The sequence below is a fragment of the Gymnoscopelus braueri genome (genome assembly GCF_963280865.1).
Source record: "Gymnoscopelus braueri genome assembly, chromosome: 3".
Taxonomy (NCBI): domain Eukaryota; kingdom Metazoa; phylum Chordata; class Actinopteri; order Myctophiformes; family Myctophidae; genus Gymnoscopelus; species Gymnoscopelus braueri.
The window spans coordinates 42,863,514-42,883,513 of NC_137612.1; the positions used below are offsets into that span (position 1 = coordinate 42,863,514).

Genomic DNA, 20,000 nt, shown 5'->3' on the forward strand with positions numbered 1-20,000 from the left:
CAGCCGGATCAGGTGGATAGAATCTTCCAGGCTCTGCGAAAAGGACTCAAGTATGTACTGTATACTACTAGGGATGGATTTGAGTATGGATACTAGAGAAGGATTCACGTGTGTATACTAGGGAAGGATTCAAATATGGATTCTAGGGAAGGACAAGTATGTACACTAGGACGATTCAAGTACGTACCAGGGAAGGATTCAAATATGTATACAAGGGAAGGATTCAACTATGGCTATTAGGGAAGGATTCAAGTATGGCTAAGGATGCTCATGTATGTTTATAGGGAAGGACTCATGTATGTGTATGTATGTTGGTGTTTAGAATAATGGTTTGTTACGTCGCTATAAAACTACTATAAAACAATCATGATTTCCTGTAGGGAGTACGTGGAGGGTCACCAGGCTGAGATGGACTTCCTGTCTTCACAACAAAGAGAAACCAAGAGGAACTCCAGACTGGTGAGAGAGAGAGAGAGAGAGAGAGAGAGAGAGAGAGAGAGAGAGAGAGAGAGAGAGAGAGAGAGAGAGAGAGAGAGAGAGAGAGAGAGAGAGAGAGAGAGAGAGAGAGAGAGAGAGAGAGAGAGAGAGAGAGAGAGAGAGAGAGAGAGAGAGAGAGAGATTGATTGATTGATTGATTGATTGATTGAGAATGTATGGATACTTCTGCATGTGGTGTTTGTGTGTATGATCATGATGATGAGGATGATGATGATGATGAAGTCTTTTTTCTGTTCCTAGGCTTTCCTGTATGATCTGGAGAAGGTAACTCCATACTCTTTGTCTTCAACACTTCTGTAGAAACTATACAAAATAAACCTTTTCCCTATGTGTCAAACAAACCCATTGAAACCTTCCCTTATCTTCTGTGTGAAGGAGATCAGAGCATTGGAGAGACACATCAGGAGACTGGAATTCCAGATCAGTAAGGTATATGTCTGTCTGTCTGTCTGTCTGTCTGTCTGTCTGTCTGTCTGTCTGTCTTCAACTTCAAATTTATCACATCACACTCTATTACAGCTGTAAACAGCTGTAATAGAGTAGGTGGAATTATTTTCCGCACAAGGTTCCACAAATTGCAGTTACAACATATAAGAAAATCGGTAACACTTGCTCATAAGGTCCCCGTAATTAAAGCTTAATTTAGGATTACATAATGCATTAATTAAGCGTTAATTAAGCATTAATTAAGCATTAATTAAGCATTAATTAAGCATGAATTCCTTGTAATTCATCATTAATTAACATCATTAGTTAATCATTAGTTAAGCAAAGTTAATTAATATAAGAATTACAAGGAATTCATGATGAATTAATGCTTAATTAACACTTAAATAATGTATTAAGTAGTCATAAATTAAGCATTAATTACGGGTACCTTATGAGCAAGTGTTACCAGAAAAGCTAAATGTTAATGTGGATGTCAGATGTCATGTGGCCAGTCTATGGCATGGTAGCCAAGTTGAAACCGTTCAGAAATCTGGTGGTCTTGCGGTGAGCTTTATGTCAAGCCTCGCTGGGGCAATGGTGTTGAAGGCCGAGCTATAGTGTATGAACATCATCCGCACGTGCTTGAAAATAGTGCTCACTCGTGTAATGTTGTGTGCGTGTGCGTGTGCGTGTGCGTGTATCAGGTAGAAGAGTTGTATGAGACGTATTGCATTCAGTGGAGGTTGTGTCAGGGAGCGGTCAACATGAAGCGAGCCTTCTCTCTGTCTCCATCCACCCGTGCCTCCCGAGACAGCCTGCTGGAGCTCAACCGAACCCACAGACACAGCCTGCAGGTCAGTGCGTGCGTGCGTGCTTGTGTGTGTGTGTGTGTGTGTGTGTGTGTGTTTGTGTGTGTGTGTGTGTGTGTGTCTGTGTGTGTGTGTGTGTGTCTCTGTGTGTGTGTGTGTCTCTGTGTGTGCAATGTGTGTGTTTGACTCACTTATAGTTTTCAGTGTGTGTGTCATATGACGCAGTACAATACAGGTATTGTACTGTAATAACAAGATGTTTACAGATCACCTAGGTCAGTGGTTCTAAGACATGCGCACAGCAGGCATAAGCGTCCTAAAGGCTGTAATGGCAATATTGGACTGTTTGATCTATTGATCTATCTTTTCATGAGGTTCCATTTGCTCCACACCAACTGATGTGGGTGGCCAGGGGAGTAACTCCTTTCATGGGGAGATGGGGGGCCAAAGTACTGGTTTGCCCTGACCAGAGGGTATCACACCTCCTTTGTGTCAATTCCTGTTAGGGGAATATGCTGTATGCTTGCTCGATCCGCTTCTAAATAAGCTAATAATCCAAGGCACAGTTTAATAAAGTTTGAATCGACCCCGGTTACACGCATCTACCTTTGAACCACTAAAGCTAGGGATGGGACCATATTACAATTTTATGTTATTGTGGCCAAAATAATCGTGATTAATGATATTATCATGATAATCAAAATATGATTAAAACTCTTAAGCGATGGATATGAACTTTTCGATCGGCTATTTTGGGCAAAGAGTGTAGACGGAAAAAAGTGGTCCAAGTACAGAGCCAACTCAGGTCCAGTGTATTATGGACAAGTTCATGATAAATTAAAATATCTGTGATATAATTATTGAGAGCATTTCTTATTGTGATAAACGATAATAACGATTATTGGCCCATCCCTACTGTATGTGCAACATACAACGAATAAAACCCGATCAACAAGCTCACAACGCACCGTGGTGCTATTTTCACTACTTTTGACCGACACTCTTGTATGATGAAGTGGGACATTAATTTACGAAAAAAACATAACAAGCTGATGTATGGAGATACGAGGTTTCTACCCAACATCAATGATATGATAGTTTATCACTTCTCTATCACACACCCTAGCGCTCTTCACAGGTCCAAAATGACGGACCCCATCACTAATGGACCCATTACATTTTTGACCCGAATACTAATTGGACCTGACACACACACACACACACACACACACACACACACACACACACACACACACACACACACACACACACACACACACACACACACACACACACACACATTCACACACACACAGTGAGTTATTTGGCGTCTGTGGTGAACATCAACACATTCTGTCCCCCAATGAGTTTCATGAGCTGGAAGAATGACCTTTGACCCACAGTCTGAAACAGCTGGCCTCTGTGTATGTCTTCATGACCACACACACGCACACGCACACACACACACGCGCACACACACACACACGCGCACACACACACCCACACCCACACCCACATACACATACATACATACATACATACATACATACATACATACATACATACATACATACATACATACATACATACATACATACATACATACATTATATGTGTATGTGTGCGGAGTTGAGCACACTGCGCTCACCAGGCTGTTTTCCGCACTCCACTCCAGCGCTCTAGGACGACAGGGGTCTTCAACGTTTTTCAGGCCAAGGACCTCTTTGTTGAGAGAGCGATGAAGCAGGAACCCCCCACTACATATTGTATAACATTGTGTTGCAGTTTAAACTTTAGATAGCTTCATAGACTATCAGTGTTGTGTAAATTGATGTTTTTTGTTTATTTCAAACATTTAGTAAACCTGACCTTTGGCTCTGTACTTGGTCTGCTCTTTTTTCCCCTCTACACCAGACCTCTTTGCCGAAAATAGTCGATCTACAAGCTCACAGCTTGTATGTAGATCGACTATTTTCGGCTAATGTTCCCCTCAGAATAGGGATGCTAGGATTCAAGTGGTTAATGTAAAATATATATATATATAATTATTCCTATCACACAAAGATTTTAAGGCCCCCCCTGTCGTGACTCTGAAGACACCCTAGGGGTCCCGGACCCCATTGAAGACCTCTGCTCTAGGAGATGACCTGCTGCTCGCTCCAAATCACACTCTGCTTCACTCTCAGGCAGTGGTAGAAGTATTCCGATTTTTTACTTGAGTAAAAGTAGCAATACCACAATGTAAAAAATACTCTGCTGTGTACAGTAGAAGTCGAGGCAAGATACTTTACTGAATGAACGTAAACATTACAATGCCTTTATAGGCAACCAACCACATACACCACGTGATCATGTGACAACTACCAGTGTCGGTAGTGGTGGACTGTCTCCTAAAGTTCTTGAAAATATAAGATAACTAGTCCATACACGGGGATGTGCGCAGTCAAAGTATTTGCAGACTTTAGGGAGGCTGCTCATTTGATCATGGCTGTGTGTAACAACACCGGTCATTTACCTGACATTGAGTCGTAAGTCATAACCACAACCATGAGAAGTCCATGCTTACATTGTTTCAGGCAGCTAAGCTATTTGTGCAAATAACACGACGTTCATGCGAACATTAAGCACTTGTGAATAAACGCTCTGTGCGAGCGCTGTGGACATGATATCTATCCAAAGCGCTCCCCCGCTCATAAAACGCATTGTTTGGACACGGCTCCAAAATCAAAGTCTTTTATAAATTTAGCGCTGTCTGATGTACTGCTGCCGTTCTTCTCTGTGTGGCGTTGTGTATGAGTGTCCCGAAGCTAAGTCCACCCACCGACTGGGACCGTAACCGTGACAGAGCAGATCCCATAGCCTGCACTGACCACAACCGTGACAACAGAGGCCATAGTATAGTAGTTACTGCATGCGCAGTAACTACCAAACTAAAAAAGCCAATATAAAGAGATTACATTTGGGAGAAGTGAACATTTTCGTTTCCCATTGACCATGCTAATGGTCAATGCCCATGTGAAAGTTCAGATCAATTGCTTAATCCACTGAGGAGAAAAATATGTTCAGACAGACAGATTCCTTGAATTTATAATAGGATAAATACATGTTTAATCTTTTAATTATTCAAGAGCTGTTGAATCAAAATCCACAGTCATTTATTTTAGTACCACCTCTCTCCCACGCCCCACACCCCCCGTCTTTCTCTCTCTCTCTCTCTCTCTCTCTCTCTCTCTCTCTCTCTCTCTCTCTCTCAGGATATGTCTGTTATGGAAGGAGAGTTGGAAATCCTACTGGGAGAACTACATATCAAAATGAAAGGTACACACACACACACACACACACACACACACACACACACACACACACACACACACACACACACACACACACACACACACACACACACACACACACAGAGCTGTGTAACATGTGTTTTCATTTGCAGGCCTCATCGGGTTCGCCCGGCTCTGCCCTGGAGACCAGTATGAGGTTGGTGAAACACTTATTAGCACTCACATGCACGCTCACATGCACACTCACATGTGCACCCACATGCACGCTCACATGCACAGCCAATTCATGGCAACTCAACTGCCAGAGTGTGTTGCCTTTCGAGTGTTTTTGAACCAAGTTAGCGAATTCTGCAATTTTCCACAGATCTTCAAAGTGGGGGCCACAAGAGACGTTTAAATATTAATATGAATAAATAAATAAATACATGAAGAAGAGAAAAGAATGAGAAATATAAATTATGGCTTGGGATGGAAAAGATCTTCTTGAAAGAGGTCATATAATTGCAGCTGATCAACTGCAACTCTAACAAGTTGACATTTCAAACTGGACATCAGCGTATTGCATGTCTTTGGTTTACTAGTACCGCTTCTGTCTGTCTGTCTGTCTGTCTGTCTGTCTGCCAGTAGGCGTAGTGCCTCCACTAATCTATAGAAATCTATTATAAAAGCTGAGTGCAATGAACTGCAAGCGCCTTAGTGATTTTTCTTTTAACCTATATATTATAGGTAAAAACCATTAAATAATATTGAAATGTTGTGTTGCATGAGTTTGTTTATTTGCACACTCACAGTTAACTTTACAATATACGCATTTGCAAATGAATCACCTCCAAATGTCTTTTTGGTAAAATCGTCATCAACAGATGCCAAATAAGTCCATTCCTGCTACGTCATCATCAATAACCTGTCAACAGTGAGTGAGTCCAGTTGCAACATTTCTAATGAAGTAGCCTAATCATGAACGGAATCAGTGGATATAAACACGAAACTTCAGCTAAACAAAACGTGAAGATCAAGAACAAAATGGAAAAATGGCTAAACTGCCCAAATTAAGGAAAACATGTGTTCGCCCTCATCATCCATATGTTGCAACTCCAGATGAGGCTGAAGTTAGCAGCGATTCATCCCCACTACTAACATTACCTTCATCTGGGTCAGATTAACAGGTGCTGTGACTGTCACTGTCTGCATAATCTCTCAAGACAGATTCAGATATATATATATTTATTTTTTACCGAATGGGTTCCCAGATTGCTCTCTGCAAGACAGTGACAGTAAATTGACGTTTATAGGGTAGTTATAGTAGCCACAAGGCCTGCTTAGATAGTGCCTTTCAAATAGTGGTGATGGGAACTCGAAATTGAATTTGTACTTATTTGTATCTATTGATAATTTACATACTGCTTATTGAAGTAGACTCAAACGCTTTGAAATGCTTTGAATTTGTGTGAGAAAACTGTAAGGCTTATAATCCCTCATGCAGTTGCGGGCATGTGTTTGTTGTAAAGGGATGTAACATAACGATGGCCAAAACGCAAAACCTCCTATCTGAAAAATTAACATTGTTGGGAAAATGAAAAAGAAAACTACAAAATGTTGTATCTTTTTTGCACAATGCTATTTTTTTATGATACCCATCACATAATTCACCGTTTCTGGATTTCTGGATTATATTACAATATTATATGTTAATTACACTGATCTCATATTGCAAATGCAGATAGGAGGTTTTTCCCCACTTTTCCTGGATAATTCTGCAGATAGGAGCTTTTGCACTGTGATGTTAAAGGAGAATACCGGACAAATTAAGTGTTGTCTTTGATGTCTCGTTACTCACCTATTGACGTGAAAAGTGGCGTTCTTTTTTTCCATCGATTCCCCTGTCGTCATTTTTTAAACCCCCTCCGTTGTCATAATGGGAGCGCGTGGGTTAGGGAGATTCGTCTATTATAACCGATGCAAAGTTGTTTTTTTCTCTACTGCTAGTCATTGTGGAGTCTCATGATAGTCAAACATGAGAGTAGCTAGCCTGAGAGGCTAGCGCTACTGCCGAACGATTTAACACTGGATGCTTGTTTCTTTCCAGAACCTGGCAACTCGTGTAGAGAAAAAAACAACTTTGCATCGGTTATAATAGACGAATCTCCCTAACCCACGCGCTCCCATTATGACAACGGAGGGGGTTTAAAAAATGACGACAGGGGAATCGATGGAAAAAAAAGAACGCCACTTTTCACGTCAATAGGTGAGTAACGAGACATCAAAGACAACACTTAATTTGTCCGGTATTCTCCTTTAAGTGATTGCATAACTAAATAATGATAAATAGTACAGGCTGTAAATAAATACATTTACAGCTGCAAACAGTTGCATCAGTGGTGTGGTCTAGGTTTGTTTTCTGAGGTATACAATAATCATTCCCTGCACGAGATGCGCGTGGTCGTGGGTATACGATAGCGCATTTTCAATGGATGAAAGGGTTAGTAGACTGTATACGCTTTTTTCAACAATTAGGTGGACTACAAAACAACTGGCCCAGGCACCCCTCGACATAATCCCCCCTATACCCTCAACTCCACCACCTGAAATACCCCCCCTCTCCCACAACCCCCATTCCCCCCAACCAGCACAACACACCCCCAAACCCCACCCACCCAAACCCTCATGCCCTCCAATTCCCCTAACTCATACAACTGGATCTCCAACCTTGTGTCCGGTGTGGATAGTGGAATAGTATGTAAGATCATTGAATGTCTTAAAGAGCCTATAAGCAAGGAGGAAAGAAGGATGCCTTGACCCTAGAATCACCACAGCCATGGAGGAGATGAGAGCAGCACACAGGGACTTTGTCGCTGACCAAAAAGGAGAGTGTCTGAGGGAGGAATATAAGCGGAGGAAGGAGGAGCTATATCAAGTGTATGCAATTGGAACAACGGGAGCTGACCCAAAAGATCAAGGACATTAAAGAGGTGCATGTTAACCGGAAACATGGCAAGAGCTGGAAGCTCATCAATGATATTTCTGGCAGAAGCTCTTCTCAGACTTCCAAGATCTGGGGAGAAAGCGCAGAGGAACGAGTTGAAACATGGTACCAGCACTTCAAAACACTCCTAGGAAATCCTCCTTCAACCGAAGAAGAGGATGATCCGATGCTCCTGTCTTCCATGACCTTCCCAAACTTCACCATGGATGAGTACCAGAGGGCCAAGGTTACTATCAAGTGAGGCAAGAGCTGCGGGGAAGATGGAGTGACAGCAGAGGTTCTGATGTATGTGCCCATAGACGAGGTGGTGTTGGATTTGATCAAGCACACACGTCTAGCAAGCTGCTGAAGCTGTGGAGCAAAATGATCATCGATCCAGTACCAAAGTCAGGCGAACTCACCAAGGCATTAGCTTGAGCTCACAAGTTGCCAAGACGGCTAACAGGAAGATCTTCAACCGTCTTAGACCCATCTTAGACCCTGTAATGAGAAACTCGGGCAGATGCTGGTGCTGAGGAGGATACTGAAAGGAGTAAGGAGCGGAATCTTTCAGTGGTGATCACCTTCATGACTTCCAAAAGGCTTTTGGCACCATCCACCGGGGGAATCTGATGAACATTTTCCGGGCCTATGGAGTTCCTGAGAAGATGGTTCAGATGATGGAGACAAGCTACTCAAGGCAGTCCAGGACTTCTAATAATCTGGGCCTGGACTGCTTCAATGGAACAGGACCTGAAGGTCCGGGGGGCACTTGACTGGAATGCCTTGCATGGGATGAGGAGAGTGTGGAAATCAGACATGGGAGAAGACCTCAAGAGGCGGCTGTTCGTATAGCTACAGTGGAGTCAGTACTGCTGTATGGGGCTGAGACATGGACCGTCACAGCACAACAGGAAAGGGCCTTGGATGGAGTCTACACAAGAATGCTATGAATGGCACTAGGAGTCACATGGACGGACCACATCAGAAATGTGGTCCTCTACAGGAACCTACCATGGGTCACAGACAAAGTCAGAGAGAGAAGGATGAGGCAGGGCACTGCGTCAGGGACCCATAACTAGTGGCAAGCAAACTAACACTATGAGAGCCAACCCAGGGCAAAGCCAGGAGAGACAAGAAGTGCACCACCTACGTAGATGCACTTCAGGCGTAACAGCTTAGCCAACAATACTGTAGACCCTGATGCTAGATAGGAGTGTGGAGGGCAGCGATTCAGGAGTCCCAAGTTGGTGTTGGCTAGACCACACTCACACATCGCAAAGACCCTATTCTATATGATCCGGCCTAACTGACCCATGCCCCCCTCAACATAATCCCCCCCATACCCTCTACCCCCAACTCCACCACCTGCAATACTCCCCCACTCCCACAACACCCCCCCCCCAACTGCCAGCCCACACCTCTCCACCTCCATAACTCAAAACCCCATCCCACTTCAGGGGTCCCGAGTTGGTGTTGGCTAGACCACACTCTCGCATCGCAAAGACCCTATCCTGTGTGATCCGGCCTAACTGGCCTATGCCCCCCTCAACATAATCCCCCCCCATACCCTATACCCCCCAACTCCACCTACTGCAATACTCCCCCACTCCCACAACCCCCCCAACTGCCAGCCCACACCTCTCCACCTCCCTAACTCAAAACCCCATCCCACTTCAGGAGTCCTGAGTTGGTGTTGGCTAGACCACACTTTCGCATCACAAAGACCCTATCCTGTATGATCCGGCCTAACTGGCCTATGCCCCCCTCAACATAATCCCCCCCATACCCTCTACCCCCCAACTCCACCACCTGCAATACTCCCCCACTCCCACAAACCCCATACCCACCAACTGCCAGCCCACACCTCACAACCCCTATAACTCAAAACCCCATCACACCCCATACCCTCATACCCCCAAATCCCACCCAACCCATTACCCCGACTCCCAGAACCCCCGGTCCCCATGCCCCCAACCAGCACACCACAACCCCCAAACTCCACCCACCCAAACCCTCATGCACCCCCCACCCCATACCCCCCCAACCACCACCCAAACCTCCCACACCCTGTGACTCCAAACCCCATCCCACCCCCATACCCTCATACCCCCCAACCGACACACCACAATATTTTCACAGGGTTGTTGGCTGCCACGGTGTTCACGTGTGATTTTGATCTGCAATTAATAAAAAATCACGACAATGACGTTCACATTTAAGCAGCAATGACAACCTCTAACCACAAGTTCAAAATGTTCAATGCCAAAACCTCCTATCTATACCTAAAAATGACCTCCTATCTACATAGATGCACATAGGAGGTTTTTACCTAGAAATAGTTAGGCTTACAAACAAACATTATTTTTGTTAAATAATGCTTTTTTTATGCTCATTTTGAGATCAAGACATTCTACAGTACTGTATCAAGTATTACCATTATTTATTTTTTTATCAACTCACACTCTTGGTGTGATAAAAGTGTCACCACCTGACACTAATCATAAGCAATCAACAAGGCAATGCAATTAACTTGACAGTTACAAACAAATACTTAACTAGTAAGGGGGGAAGACACTTTTTTATTTTGAAAATAATTGATTACTACAAACTGAAAGACATTTAGACGGTCTACATAACATAGAATTCCCAAGTTTCAGCTCTGTCTGCTGCTCAACTAGTTCTGGTGCAGATAAGAGGTTTTGCGCTTCAACATTTTAGCACTAATTGGCACTGAACAAGATAGGAGGTTTTAGTCAAATGACTTTTTCTGACAAAATGAGGGGCGGGACTATCTTGCAGACAGACTGAGCATGTGCAGCATAGCCTATAGTCCTCATCCACAGTGAAATCTGAAAATCATGAAATTTGCACATAGGAGGTTTTGCATTTTGGCCATCGATAAGCCATAATCGGTTATTATTTAGCACCCATAATGCATTAGTGCTTTTCTGAACCTGGCTTGCGCACTGTGGCGCGCACGGGACTGTACCAGCGTTGCCATGTCTCCTTATTATAAGCGACTTTGGGCTTGTTTTTCTGTGAAGGTTCTTGTAAATATTGGTAGTTGCGGATTGTGTTTTTTTGGGCTTGTTTCTAAAGTGTAGTTGCTTATTTGGGCTTGTTTCATAATGTTGTTAAACAAGTGGTTCTTAAGCATTTTCATGGCAAGGACCCCCCAGATTTAAGATTAATAGTAATTGTCCGCAGATCCCCCATCTGAAAGTATTTTGTGCCAGGGAACAAGATTTGTAGTATTTGGTTCCAGCTCGGTGCCCTTGTGGTTAGCGTGTCCGCCCTGAGATTGGGAGGTCGGGGTTAAATTCCCCAGCCGGGGTCATCATACCAAAGACTATAAAAATGGGACCCAATGCCTCCCTGTTTGGCACTCAGCACCAAGAGAAGTCCCTGCGACATACTAGCGTCATGTCCAGGGGATGAACTTGTACATCAAGCTGCCTCGCGCTACAGAAACAGGACCCTATGGGCCCCATGGCTCTGGAACCATTGGTTCCCAAGGATACTTACAGTATTTAGTTACTTTCCCTGAAGTACAATTGTGAGGTATTTTTGGGCGGTGAAACCGCCCCTATATGTGAGGTTTGGACATCGACATTCGCTGCACTGTGATTGGCCACCATTGTACCCCCCCCACCCATTGCACCCCCCCAACCCTGCGCTGTGATTGGCCACCAGTGTACCCCCTAACCCTGCACTGTGATTGGCCAATCACAGTCTATTCAGGACTGTGATTGGCTAGTGAAACATGACACATGTGCATAGCCCTATAAATAGGACTATGCACTTTTAAAAAAAACACATTTATGTTTTTTTTTAAGTTAGGGGTGTACAATGGTTGGTCCACAATATTACTTTTCTTTAAGTGAACTTCCATCACTGTGATGACCACTGTGACCGCCCAAAAATCACACCCAGTGTGAAGTGGGCGGTGAAACCGCCCCTATAAGTGAGGTTTGGATATTTGTACAATTTTGTACAATTTTATTTGTACAATTTGTACAATGCACCGTGATTGGCCAATCACAGTCTATTCAGGACTGTGTCACATGACACGTGTGCATAGCCCTATATAAGAAACCATAACTTGGAAAAAAACATAAATTTGTTTTTTTCAAGTTATGGTTTCTTCCATCATAAAGAGTGTTTCAATAAATGTATTTATTCTTTGTACATGATTGGTTGACTCCATTCAGTATTGTGATTAGCTAGCAAGACACCGCCCACTTCACACAGGGTGTGATTTTTTACTTTACTACAGTGTTTCCAGTTTTAAGTACTTTTACTTCTACTCCACTAATCTCAGAGGCAAATATTGTACTTTAACTGCACCACATTTATTTGAAAACCTTAGTTACTAGTTACTTTGTAGATTTTGATTATGATTACAAAACATACATTAACCACTTCAGCCCTATATACTTTTTGCCCATTTGAAAATAGCCAATCTATAAACTTGTAGAGCTTGTAGATCTGCTATTTTCAAAAGTTTTTTTTTATATTTTATACATTTGAAAACTTGTGAAATGGGACATTCTGCATAATGAGTACTTTTGCTTTTGGTACTTTAAGTACATTTTGATACCAATACTTTTGTATTTTTACTCAATTAAATTTGAATACCAGACTTTACTGTATTTCCACATTGCAGTATTGATACTTTTACTCAGTAAAACATTTTAGTACTTTTCCCACCACTGCTAATGTTACCAAAGACAACGTAAAAAAACAAGACAGGGTCCAATAACAGTGTGGATCCCATGTGGATCCAGGACTAATATACAACAGCGTTGACTGTGGAGGCAGGCTCGTCCGTTGCAGCCCGGGCCAGAAAATAAAAGTTACCGATTCTGAAGTAATTGCTGGCTAGTTGAATTCTCTTTGAACCATACACACAGTATTGTTTGCAAGCGCCCAGAAAGTACAGTAACTGGCACTTCTGATCTCATCTACTGCTTGGCTTTGATATCGGCTCAATGAAGGTCAGGGCAAAAAAAAAAAGAGAAGAAAAAAAGACACAAAGGTTTCCAACTTTTCAGTTATTGTCCTCCCACTCACAGTTCTCCTTTACAAACATGTTGTGTCCATTACTGTCTGTCCGTTTGCCCATAAAGCATATCTTTGTTTTCTGCATTCATTCCCGATGGAGATCAACCGGATTAGAAGCTTGAGTTTCTATTCCTATCTGTTGCAGTCGTGTCTGCTCTGGTGCAGTTCAGTTGGTAGTACAGAGTCCTCTATTCTTTTCTATGATTCTGTTTAGTTGCCGTGTTCAGCCATCCTGGCCCCTACATGTAGGGATTCCCAGGGAAGCGTCATGAATCTACCGTCACCAAACGGCAGAGGCAACCAACGAGGTGGGGTGGCATCATCATCATCATCGATGATGAACAGAGAGAGGCTGTGCCACGCCCCCAATGCCTACACTAGAGCAGTGGTTCTCAACCTGGGGTCTAGGGGTCCTTGAAATGAACAAGGTTGAGAATCACTGCACAGGACTGTAGGCATTTAGCTATCGTCATCCTCCTCCGGACTGGGGCGGAGGACAGGGACCTCCTTCACTGTTTATCCTGCCCGTCCTCCTTCCATGGGGATCAGGCGGAGGAGAACTCGGTTGTGTCAGAGTGCGGATGAACCCGCTGATGAACTCCAGCGCTCCCAGGAACAGGTCAGCCAGCTTGGACAGTCCCCATGGCTTGCGGTCAACAACCTTACCGTCAGATATGTACACCATCTACACTGCTGCCATGGGTCTCGATATGGACTGAACGCCTGCTTCAAACAGGCTTTGTCGAATAATGCTGTTCTGTTCCGTACGCTAACACTTATATTATTGGTAGAGCAGCACAAATGCCTAAATATGGAGTCATACGTCATAGATGACCGACGTCATAGACTTGTCCATATATGGAGTTCCACCCAGCCTGGCAACACTGCGTGCGTGCGTGCGTGCGTGCGTGCGTGCGTGCGTGCGTGCGTGCGTGCGTGCGTGCGTGCGTGCGTGCGTGCGTGCGTGCGTGCGTGCGTGCGTGCGTGCGTGCGTGCGTGCGTGCGTGCGTGCGTGCGTGCGTGCGTGTTCCGGGGCTAATAGGGCATAGAGTGGTGGCCCGAAAATATCAAAATATTTAGATAAACTATTTTATGCCTGGAACCAAGCCTCCAGTCATCATAACCATAAAGCATTTAATTCTGTGTCAAAAGCAATATTTGAAAACCGCAAAAAATGAGGATATTTATTAAGCATAGTATAAATATAATTAAATATTCAAATACTTTTTGACACAGAATCTAATGTTTTATGGTCATGATTGACCAGGAGCCTGGAGGCTTGGTTACAGGCTTAAAATAATTGATATAGATACTTTCCGAAATCTCTATTGGAAAAAGGAATGGGTTTTCTATCTGCGGCACCACAAAATGGCCACGAAGTTCACGAACTGCTAGACCGATTAGTGCCAAATATCGTGTGTACAGTGTTTTTTTTCTCTCCACTTTAGTTTTTTTTGCATGAATTGCGTTGTGGACCCCTTGTTGACTTTAGACTCCACTTGATCAAATAAAAAAAAGCAACTCCACTTTATCACCAACTAGAAAAGTGCACTCTGCAACAATACATTTAGTGAAGTAAAAACATATAACAGTCCCCTCGGTAAGTAGATTACTTGAGTAGCCTAAAATCACACGTTTACATCCCACCACCACTGATCCCAACAGAGCAGGCTATCAAGCTGAACAGCTTCAGTGTGGTTATAAAGTGGATGATGATGTCATGGCTCCAGGTGGTGGTGCGATTAGGCCGCCAGCGGTGGAGGATTCGAGGGAGGATCCAATCAGACGACAGACAGTACTGGGACGAAGAGGAGATGATCTTCCTCCCACACATACATCACAACTTTGAAATCAAGGTAAAGGCACACGCAGGCTGGTACTTTTATTTGTGTTCCTATATTACAAGTATTTTTTAACACAAAGACAAAGAGTAAGACAAGTTGTAAGTACTCTTGTAAGTACAGCTCAGTGGCCTTGTGGTTAAAGTGTCCGCCCCGAGACTGGGAGGTATAGGGGTAATAATGTATTGTGAACATACATGTACGTAGATGCGGACTATGTTGACCCAATCCTAGATTTCTTTCATTCGAAGTAAATAATAACTAACCCTAAACCTAAACGTTGACATGCAACGTGTCAACGTTGACATGGCTTGAGGATCTTACTGTGTACAGGTGTTATAGGAGGTGTTAAATGTTCTTGTCCTGACCTTTTGACCTTCTGTCACATCTCTATCTTTCATGTGAAAGTGGGTGGCGCCCATGTCTATTATGAATACAAAACCAACCAATCCAATGCGTGTTTCCAGGTGACAGAGGCCAAGGGTTTGGGTTGGCTGCTGGTTGGCATGGTAACGTGTGCGAGTGCAGATTTCTTCGTGGCGAGACCTCAGCTGATGCTGGTGGACATCACCGAGCTGGGAACCATCAAACTGCAACTAGAGGTCACCTGGAAGTAAGTTCACACACACACACACACACACACACACACACACACACACACACACACACACACACACACACACACACACACACACACACACACACACACCTGTGATGTGTCAGAAAGTTGATTCATTCTGATTCTGACAATGATTGCGAACGCGGAAGGAGGCGCGGCGAAGCCGCGCCTCCGACCAAGTGGAGCTTACTATGTAACCGTGCTTGGGTTGTGTGTGTGTGTGTGTGTGTCGGTGTACAGCCGCGCTCTCATTGGCTCGCGCCCCCATGTGACTCGAAACTCCGTGCTGAAATGCCAGCAGCTGCACTGCCTGTCTGCAGCCGGCAGAGTGCGCCAGAGTGCACTACTACAGTGTGGTTGAAATATAGCAGCCACAGTCAATCTGCGTTCGCTTCCAGCGTTCGCGCGTCTTACTTGTGATAATAACCTCTCTCTCTGTGTGTGTGTGTGTGTGTGTGTGTGTGTGTGTGTGTGTGTGTGTGTGTGTGTGTGTGTGTGTGTGTGTGTGTGTGTGTGTGTGTGTGTGTGTGTGTGTGTGTGTGTGTGTGTGTGTGTGTGTGTGTGTGTGTGTGTGTGTGCGTGTGTGTGTGTGTGTGTGTGTGTGTGTGTGTGTGTTACAGTCCATTTGACAGTGGTGAGAAGATGCGTCCAGTGTCTCCCAGCAGGAAGAGTTCTGTATACAGCTGGACGGCTCCCAGTACACCCAGCTTCACCGAGAAATACTTTATAGTGAGCACAACACACGCACGCACGCACGCACGCACGCACGCACGCACGCACGCACGCACGCACGCACGCACGCACGCACGCACGCACGAACACACACACTCACTACCCCCCTTTATTGAGAAATAAATAATTGTAATAAAAATAATGCAATTCCTCTCCTCTCCTCTCCTCTCCTCTCCTCTCCTCAGTCTATGGTACGTCAGTTGCAGGATGCAGAAGGCCCTGTGCCGTCATTGGTTCCCAGGCCCCGTCCTCCCAGAGGGGGCGTGTCTCTACTGAGCTACCTATCTGACCCCGCCCACAGCGCCATCACTCCAAACTTCACCAGTACTCCAATCACTCCCAGGTTAGTAGAGTTAGCAGGGTTATTCCTGGCCATATTACTTTAAATAAAACAAGGAACTTACATCTGAAGCGTACTGATTGTTGTCAACATAGTTTTCTTTTTGTTGTTCTTATGTTACTCAACTTATGTGTAATCTCTGCATCATTGTAAATGAGGGTCTCCCTCAACGATCTCTCTGAGAATCTTAAATAAAGGTGACATGTGACATGTGACCTTCATGCTTTATTGTTCCGAAACGTGACTTTATGTTCTTTTATCTTCTGAAACGTGACCGTATACCATTGGTTCTCAAAGAGGGTCCTTGAGGAGGTTCCAGGGGGGTCCCCAGCAAAATGTGTTAATGCAGCATCACAATCATTTTAACCCCTTTATCCATATTTTATACGGTGGCTATTCAAAAACAGCAGATGTACAAGCTCACAGCGTGTCACACCATGCCACGCTGCTATTTTTTAACTATTTTAAAAAAAATCGTTGTTTGAATATTTTTTTTATCATTTTAACACAAATCTTCTCTTCTGGGGGTCTCTGGCACTTAACATTTTCCATCCAATCCCAGGTCAGAACTCCACAGCAGCCTGACCCGGACCTCCAGTCCCAGCCTGATGGACACCAGTGTGGGGGGCAGCCAGAGCCAGCTGTCCCTGGGAGAGGACGGCTCCCTGGAGGTCACCCTGGAGGACACACAGAGCATGAGAACGTTGGGAGACGAGGAGTGGAGAGGCGTGTCAGAGACCAAGAGGTGAGGATGTCACATTTACTCATTCATGCGTTCAAGTTGCAGTAACATAACTCATTTTAATAAATCGAAATATGGTTTTTAACCAGTCTTTATGGTTCAGTATTATGTATGTCAATACAATACTCATTTGGTCTCTCTGCTCTTCTGAATTTATACATGAGATATTATGAATATGACAGGTGCAGCACTCCAGATATCCTCAGACAGAATCCAGAAACAGAGCTAGGCCTCAGACAGACCAGCGACAGTGGACAGGTAAGACCTATGGAGGGCAGAGTACAGCAACATGCATGTGGTGGAAGAAGTACTCAGATGTTTCTATTAAAATGTTACTTGGCAAAAGACATAAGAATATATACTTACAGTAGCAAAGTACTCATTATGCAGAATGGCCCACTTCACAATCATATTAATGGATTTTAATTAGTAGTAACTTTCCTGAAGGTTTTTTGTACAAACTAACAACCTGCATGAAAACAACACAAACAAACACAAGAACACAAAATAAACTAAACCACATTCTCTTCTAACCCCAGCATTCCTATTCTGCGGGGAACATTTGCCAAATAAGCTCAAAACACGCCGAGTTGCAACGTGTTTTGAGCTTGTAGGTCGGCTAATCTTGGCAAAGAGATTTGGTGTGTAGACAGAAAAAAGCGGTCAGACTCAGAGTACAGTTCTAACTCAAGTAAGACTAGAGGGTTGGTCGTTAATCCTAACCTGACCTGTTCCATTCTGTTGCAATGCAGGAGTCCCCAGAAGGCCAGACGGGCTTGACCCCTTTCCCTGACCCAACCCCATCCCCACCCCCAACCCCACCTTTACCTCTATCACCATCCCCACCCTTATCCCTATCAGTAACTCCTCCCATAACCCCATCACTACCTCCATCCGTACCGCCATCACCCTCCCCACCCTTACCCCCACCAGTAGCTCCATCCTTACCCTCACCAGTAGCTCCATCCATACCTCCATCAGGACCTGCATCCATAACTCCATCCATACCTCCACCCATACCCCCATCCATACCTCCGTCCCTGGGCAGACCTGCGGTGAGCTGGGCCCAGCGCAGGGCCCAGGCGGTCAGTGTGGGAGCTCTGATAGCTGAGCTGGAGAACTGCCTGCAGAACCACAGCTGTTCTGAGAAAGAGCTGAGAATGCTGGACAACCAAATACTGCACCTGGCGACCATACTGAAGGTACATCCACCCAGAGTCGCATACATCTATACGTCTTTAAATAGGCGCGCACGCATGTACACGTACGCGCGCACACATGCACGCACGCGAGTGAGCGAGCAAACACACACACACACACACACACACACACACACATACGCACACGCACACGCACACAAGCACGAAGAAACATACATTTGAACATCCTCTGACATTCTCCATCCCTGTATGTCTTTGTACGTGTGTGTGTGTGTGTGTGTGTGTGTGTGTGTGTGTGTGTGTGTGTGTGTGTGTGTGTGTGTGTGTGTGTGTGTGTGTGTGTGTGTGTGTGTGTGTGTGTGTGCCCTGTAGAATGACTTGTCTCTGTTAAAGAGCTCAACATCATCATCAGAGGAGACTCTGGCCGTGGAGGAAGTCCTGGGCAGCTTTGACTTCCTGTCAGACGATGACACTTCCTGTCTGGGTAGCCTGAGACTCAAAGAGACAGGGTATGGATTAGACATGTAAAATGTAATGATTACTAACCATGACAAATCCAAACATTTGTTTGTTTGATTGACAGTTTGTGGCCTATGGAAAACTGATGTCCTATTCAGTGACCTCACTCTGTCATTGTCACTCTGTCATTGTCACTCCCGTTTGTTCTCCAATAGAATCAGTTCATTCCAGCAGAGCACTCTGAGAAGCATGGGTCTTCTCTCTCACGACAGCCAATCAGCTTCGGAGGAGGAACTGACAATCGCCCCACTGACTTCTGGGAACTGGAGTCTTGACCAGACACTGGAAACTCACCTGGACATTTGTACCATCCTGCTACAGGTAGAAACACGCTGAAACACACTGCCTAACGGGCACCGGTCTAATGATTCATAATGTATGATATATTATGTATAATGTACACTATAAGGTGCATGATTATAAAAATGAATTGGTCAAATGGAGCGTGTTGTGTGGTGTTGTGTTATGGTGTGGTGTGGTGTGGTGTGGTGTGGTGTGGTGTGGTGTGGTGTGGTGTGGTGTGGTGTGGTGTGGTGTGGTGTTGTGTGTTCCAGGCAGTGAGTGCAGTGGATTTCAGTCTGTCTGTCAGAGAGCTGCTGGAGGAGATGACACTACAGGCTGCAGTGTTGGAACACATCAACTGTCTGCTGCTGGAGAAGAATGACAACATCTCTACCAGCGACAGTCAGTATCTGTCTGTCTGTCTGTCTGTCTGTCTGTCTGTCTGTCTGTCTGTCTGTCTGTCTGTCTGTCAGTCAGTCAGTAGGTTTATTTGTTGTGTTTTGTCTGCAGTTCTTCCTCAGTCACAGAGAAGCAGGGACTTGCTGTTGTTCTGGGACGAGTGTGTCGGCGACGGCTCCTCCCCTTTCTGTTGTCACGTCGACAGCTTCTCCAGGGCGCTTCGCAAACGCTACTCACACAAAGTCAAGGCCAAGCAGCCCGGCCAATCAGAAACCGGTGTGTGACAATGACACGATCAGTTACTCTCA

The 20,000-nt window shown here is 44.6% G+C and overlaps 1 protein-coding gene across 2 annotated transcripts in view; it reads left to right on the forward strand.

The window, feature by feature from the left end:
• The window catches only part of ripor3 (RIPOR family member 3), a 47,906-nt gene that overhangs the window by 23,435 nt on the left and 4,471 nt on the right, over window positions 1–20,000 (forward strand). Inside the window, exons 3-20 of one of the 2 annotated variants that reach the window (XM_080423789.1) lie at window positions 1–50; window positions 381–459; window positions 739–762; window positions 874–927; window positions 1,632–1,781; window positions 4,991–5,054; window positions 5,182–5,225; window positions 14,789–14,914; window positions 15,367–15,512; window positions 16,139–16,247; window positions 16,436–16,593; window positions 17,153–17,335; window positions 17,515–17,590; window positions 18,085–18,534; window positions 18,865–19,001; window positions 19,167–19,332; window positions 19,566–19,695; window positions 19,804–19,968. The exon at window positions 1–50 is cut by the window's left edge and continues 106 nt beyond it. In XM_080423789.1, the coding sequence (XP_080279915.1) occupies window positions 1–50; window positions 381–459; window positions 739–762; window positions 874–927; window positions 1,632–1,781; window positions 4,991–5,054; window positions 5,182–5,225; window positions 14,789–14,914; window positions 15,367–15,512; window positions 16,139–16,247; window positions 16,436–16,593; window positions 17,153–17,335; window positions 17,515–17,590; window positions 18,085–18,534; window positions 18,865–19,001; window positions 19,167–19,332; window positions 19,566–19,695; window positions 19,804–19,968 (2,311 nt within the window). The remainder of the gene's footprint in view (window positions 51–380; window positions 460–738; window positions 763–873; window positions 928–1,631; window positions 1,782–4,990; window positions 5,055–5,181; window positions 5,226–14,788; window positions 14,915–15,366; window positions 15,513–16,138; window positions 16,248–16,435; window positions 16,594–17,152; window positions 17,336–17,514; window positions 17,591–18,084; window positions 18,535–18,864; window positions 19,002–19,166; window positions 19,333–19,565; window positions 19,696–19,803; window positions 19,969–20,000) is intronic. The other variant, XM_080423790.1, reaches the window with a different exon arrangement.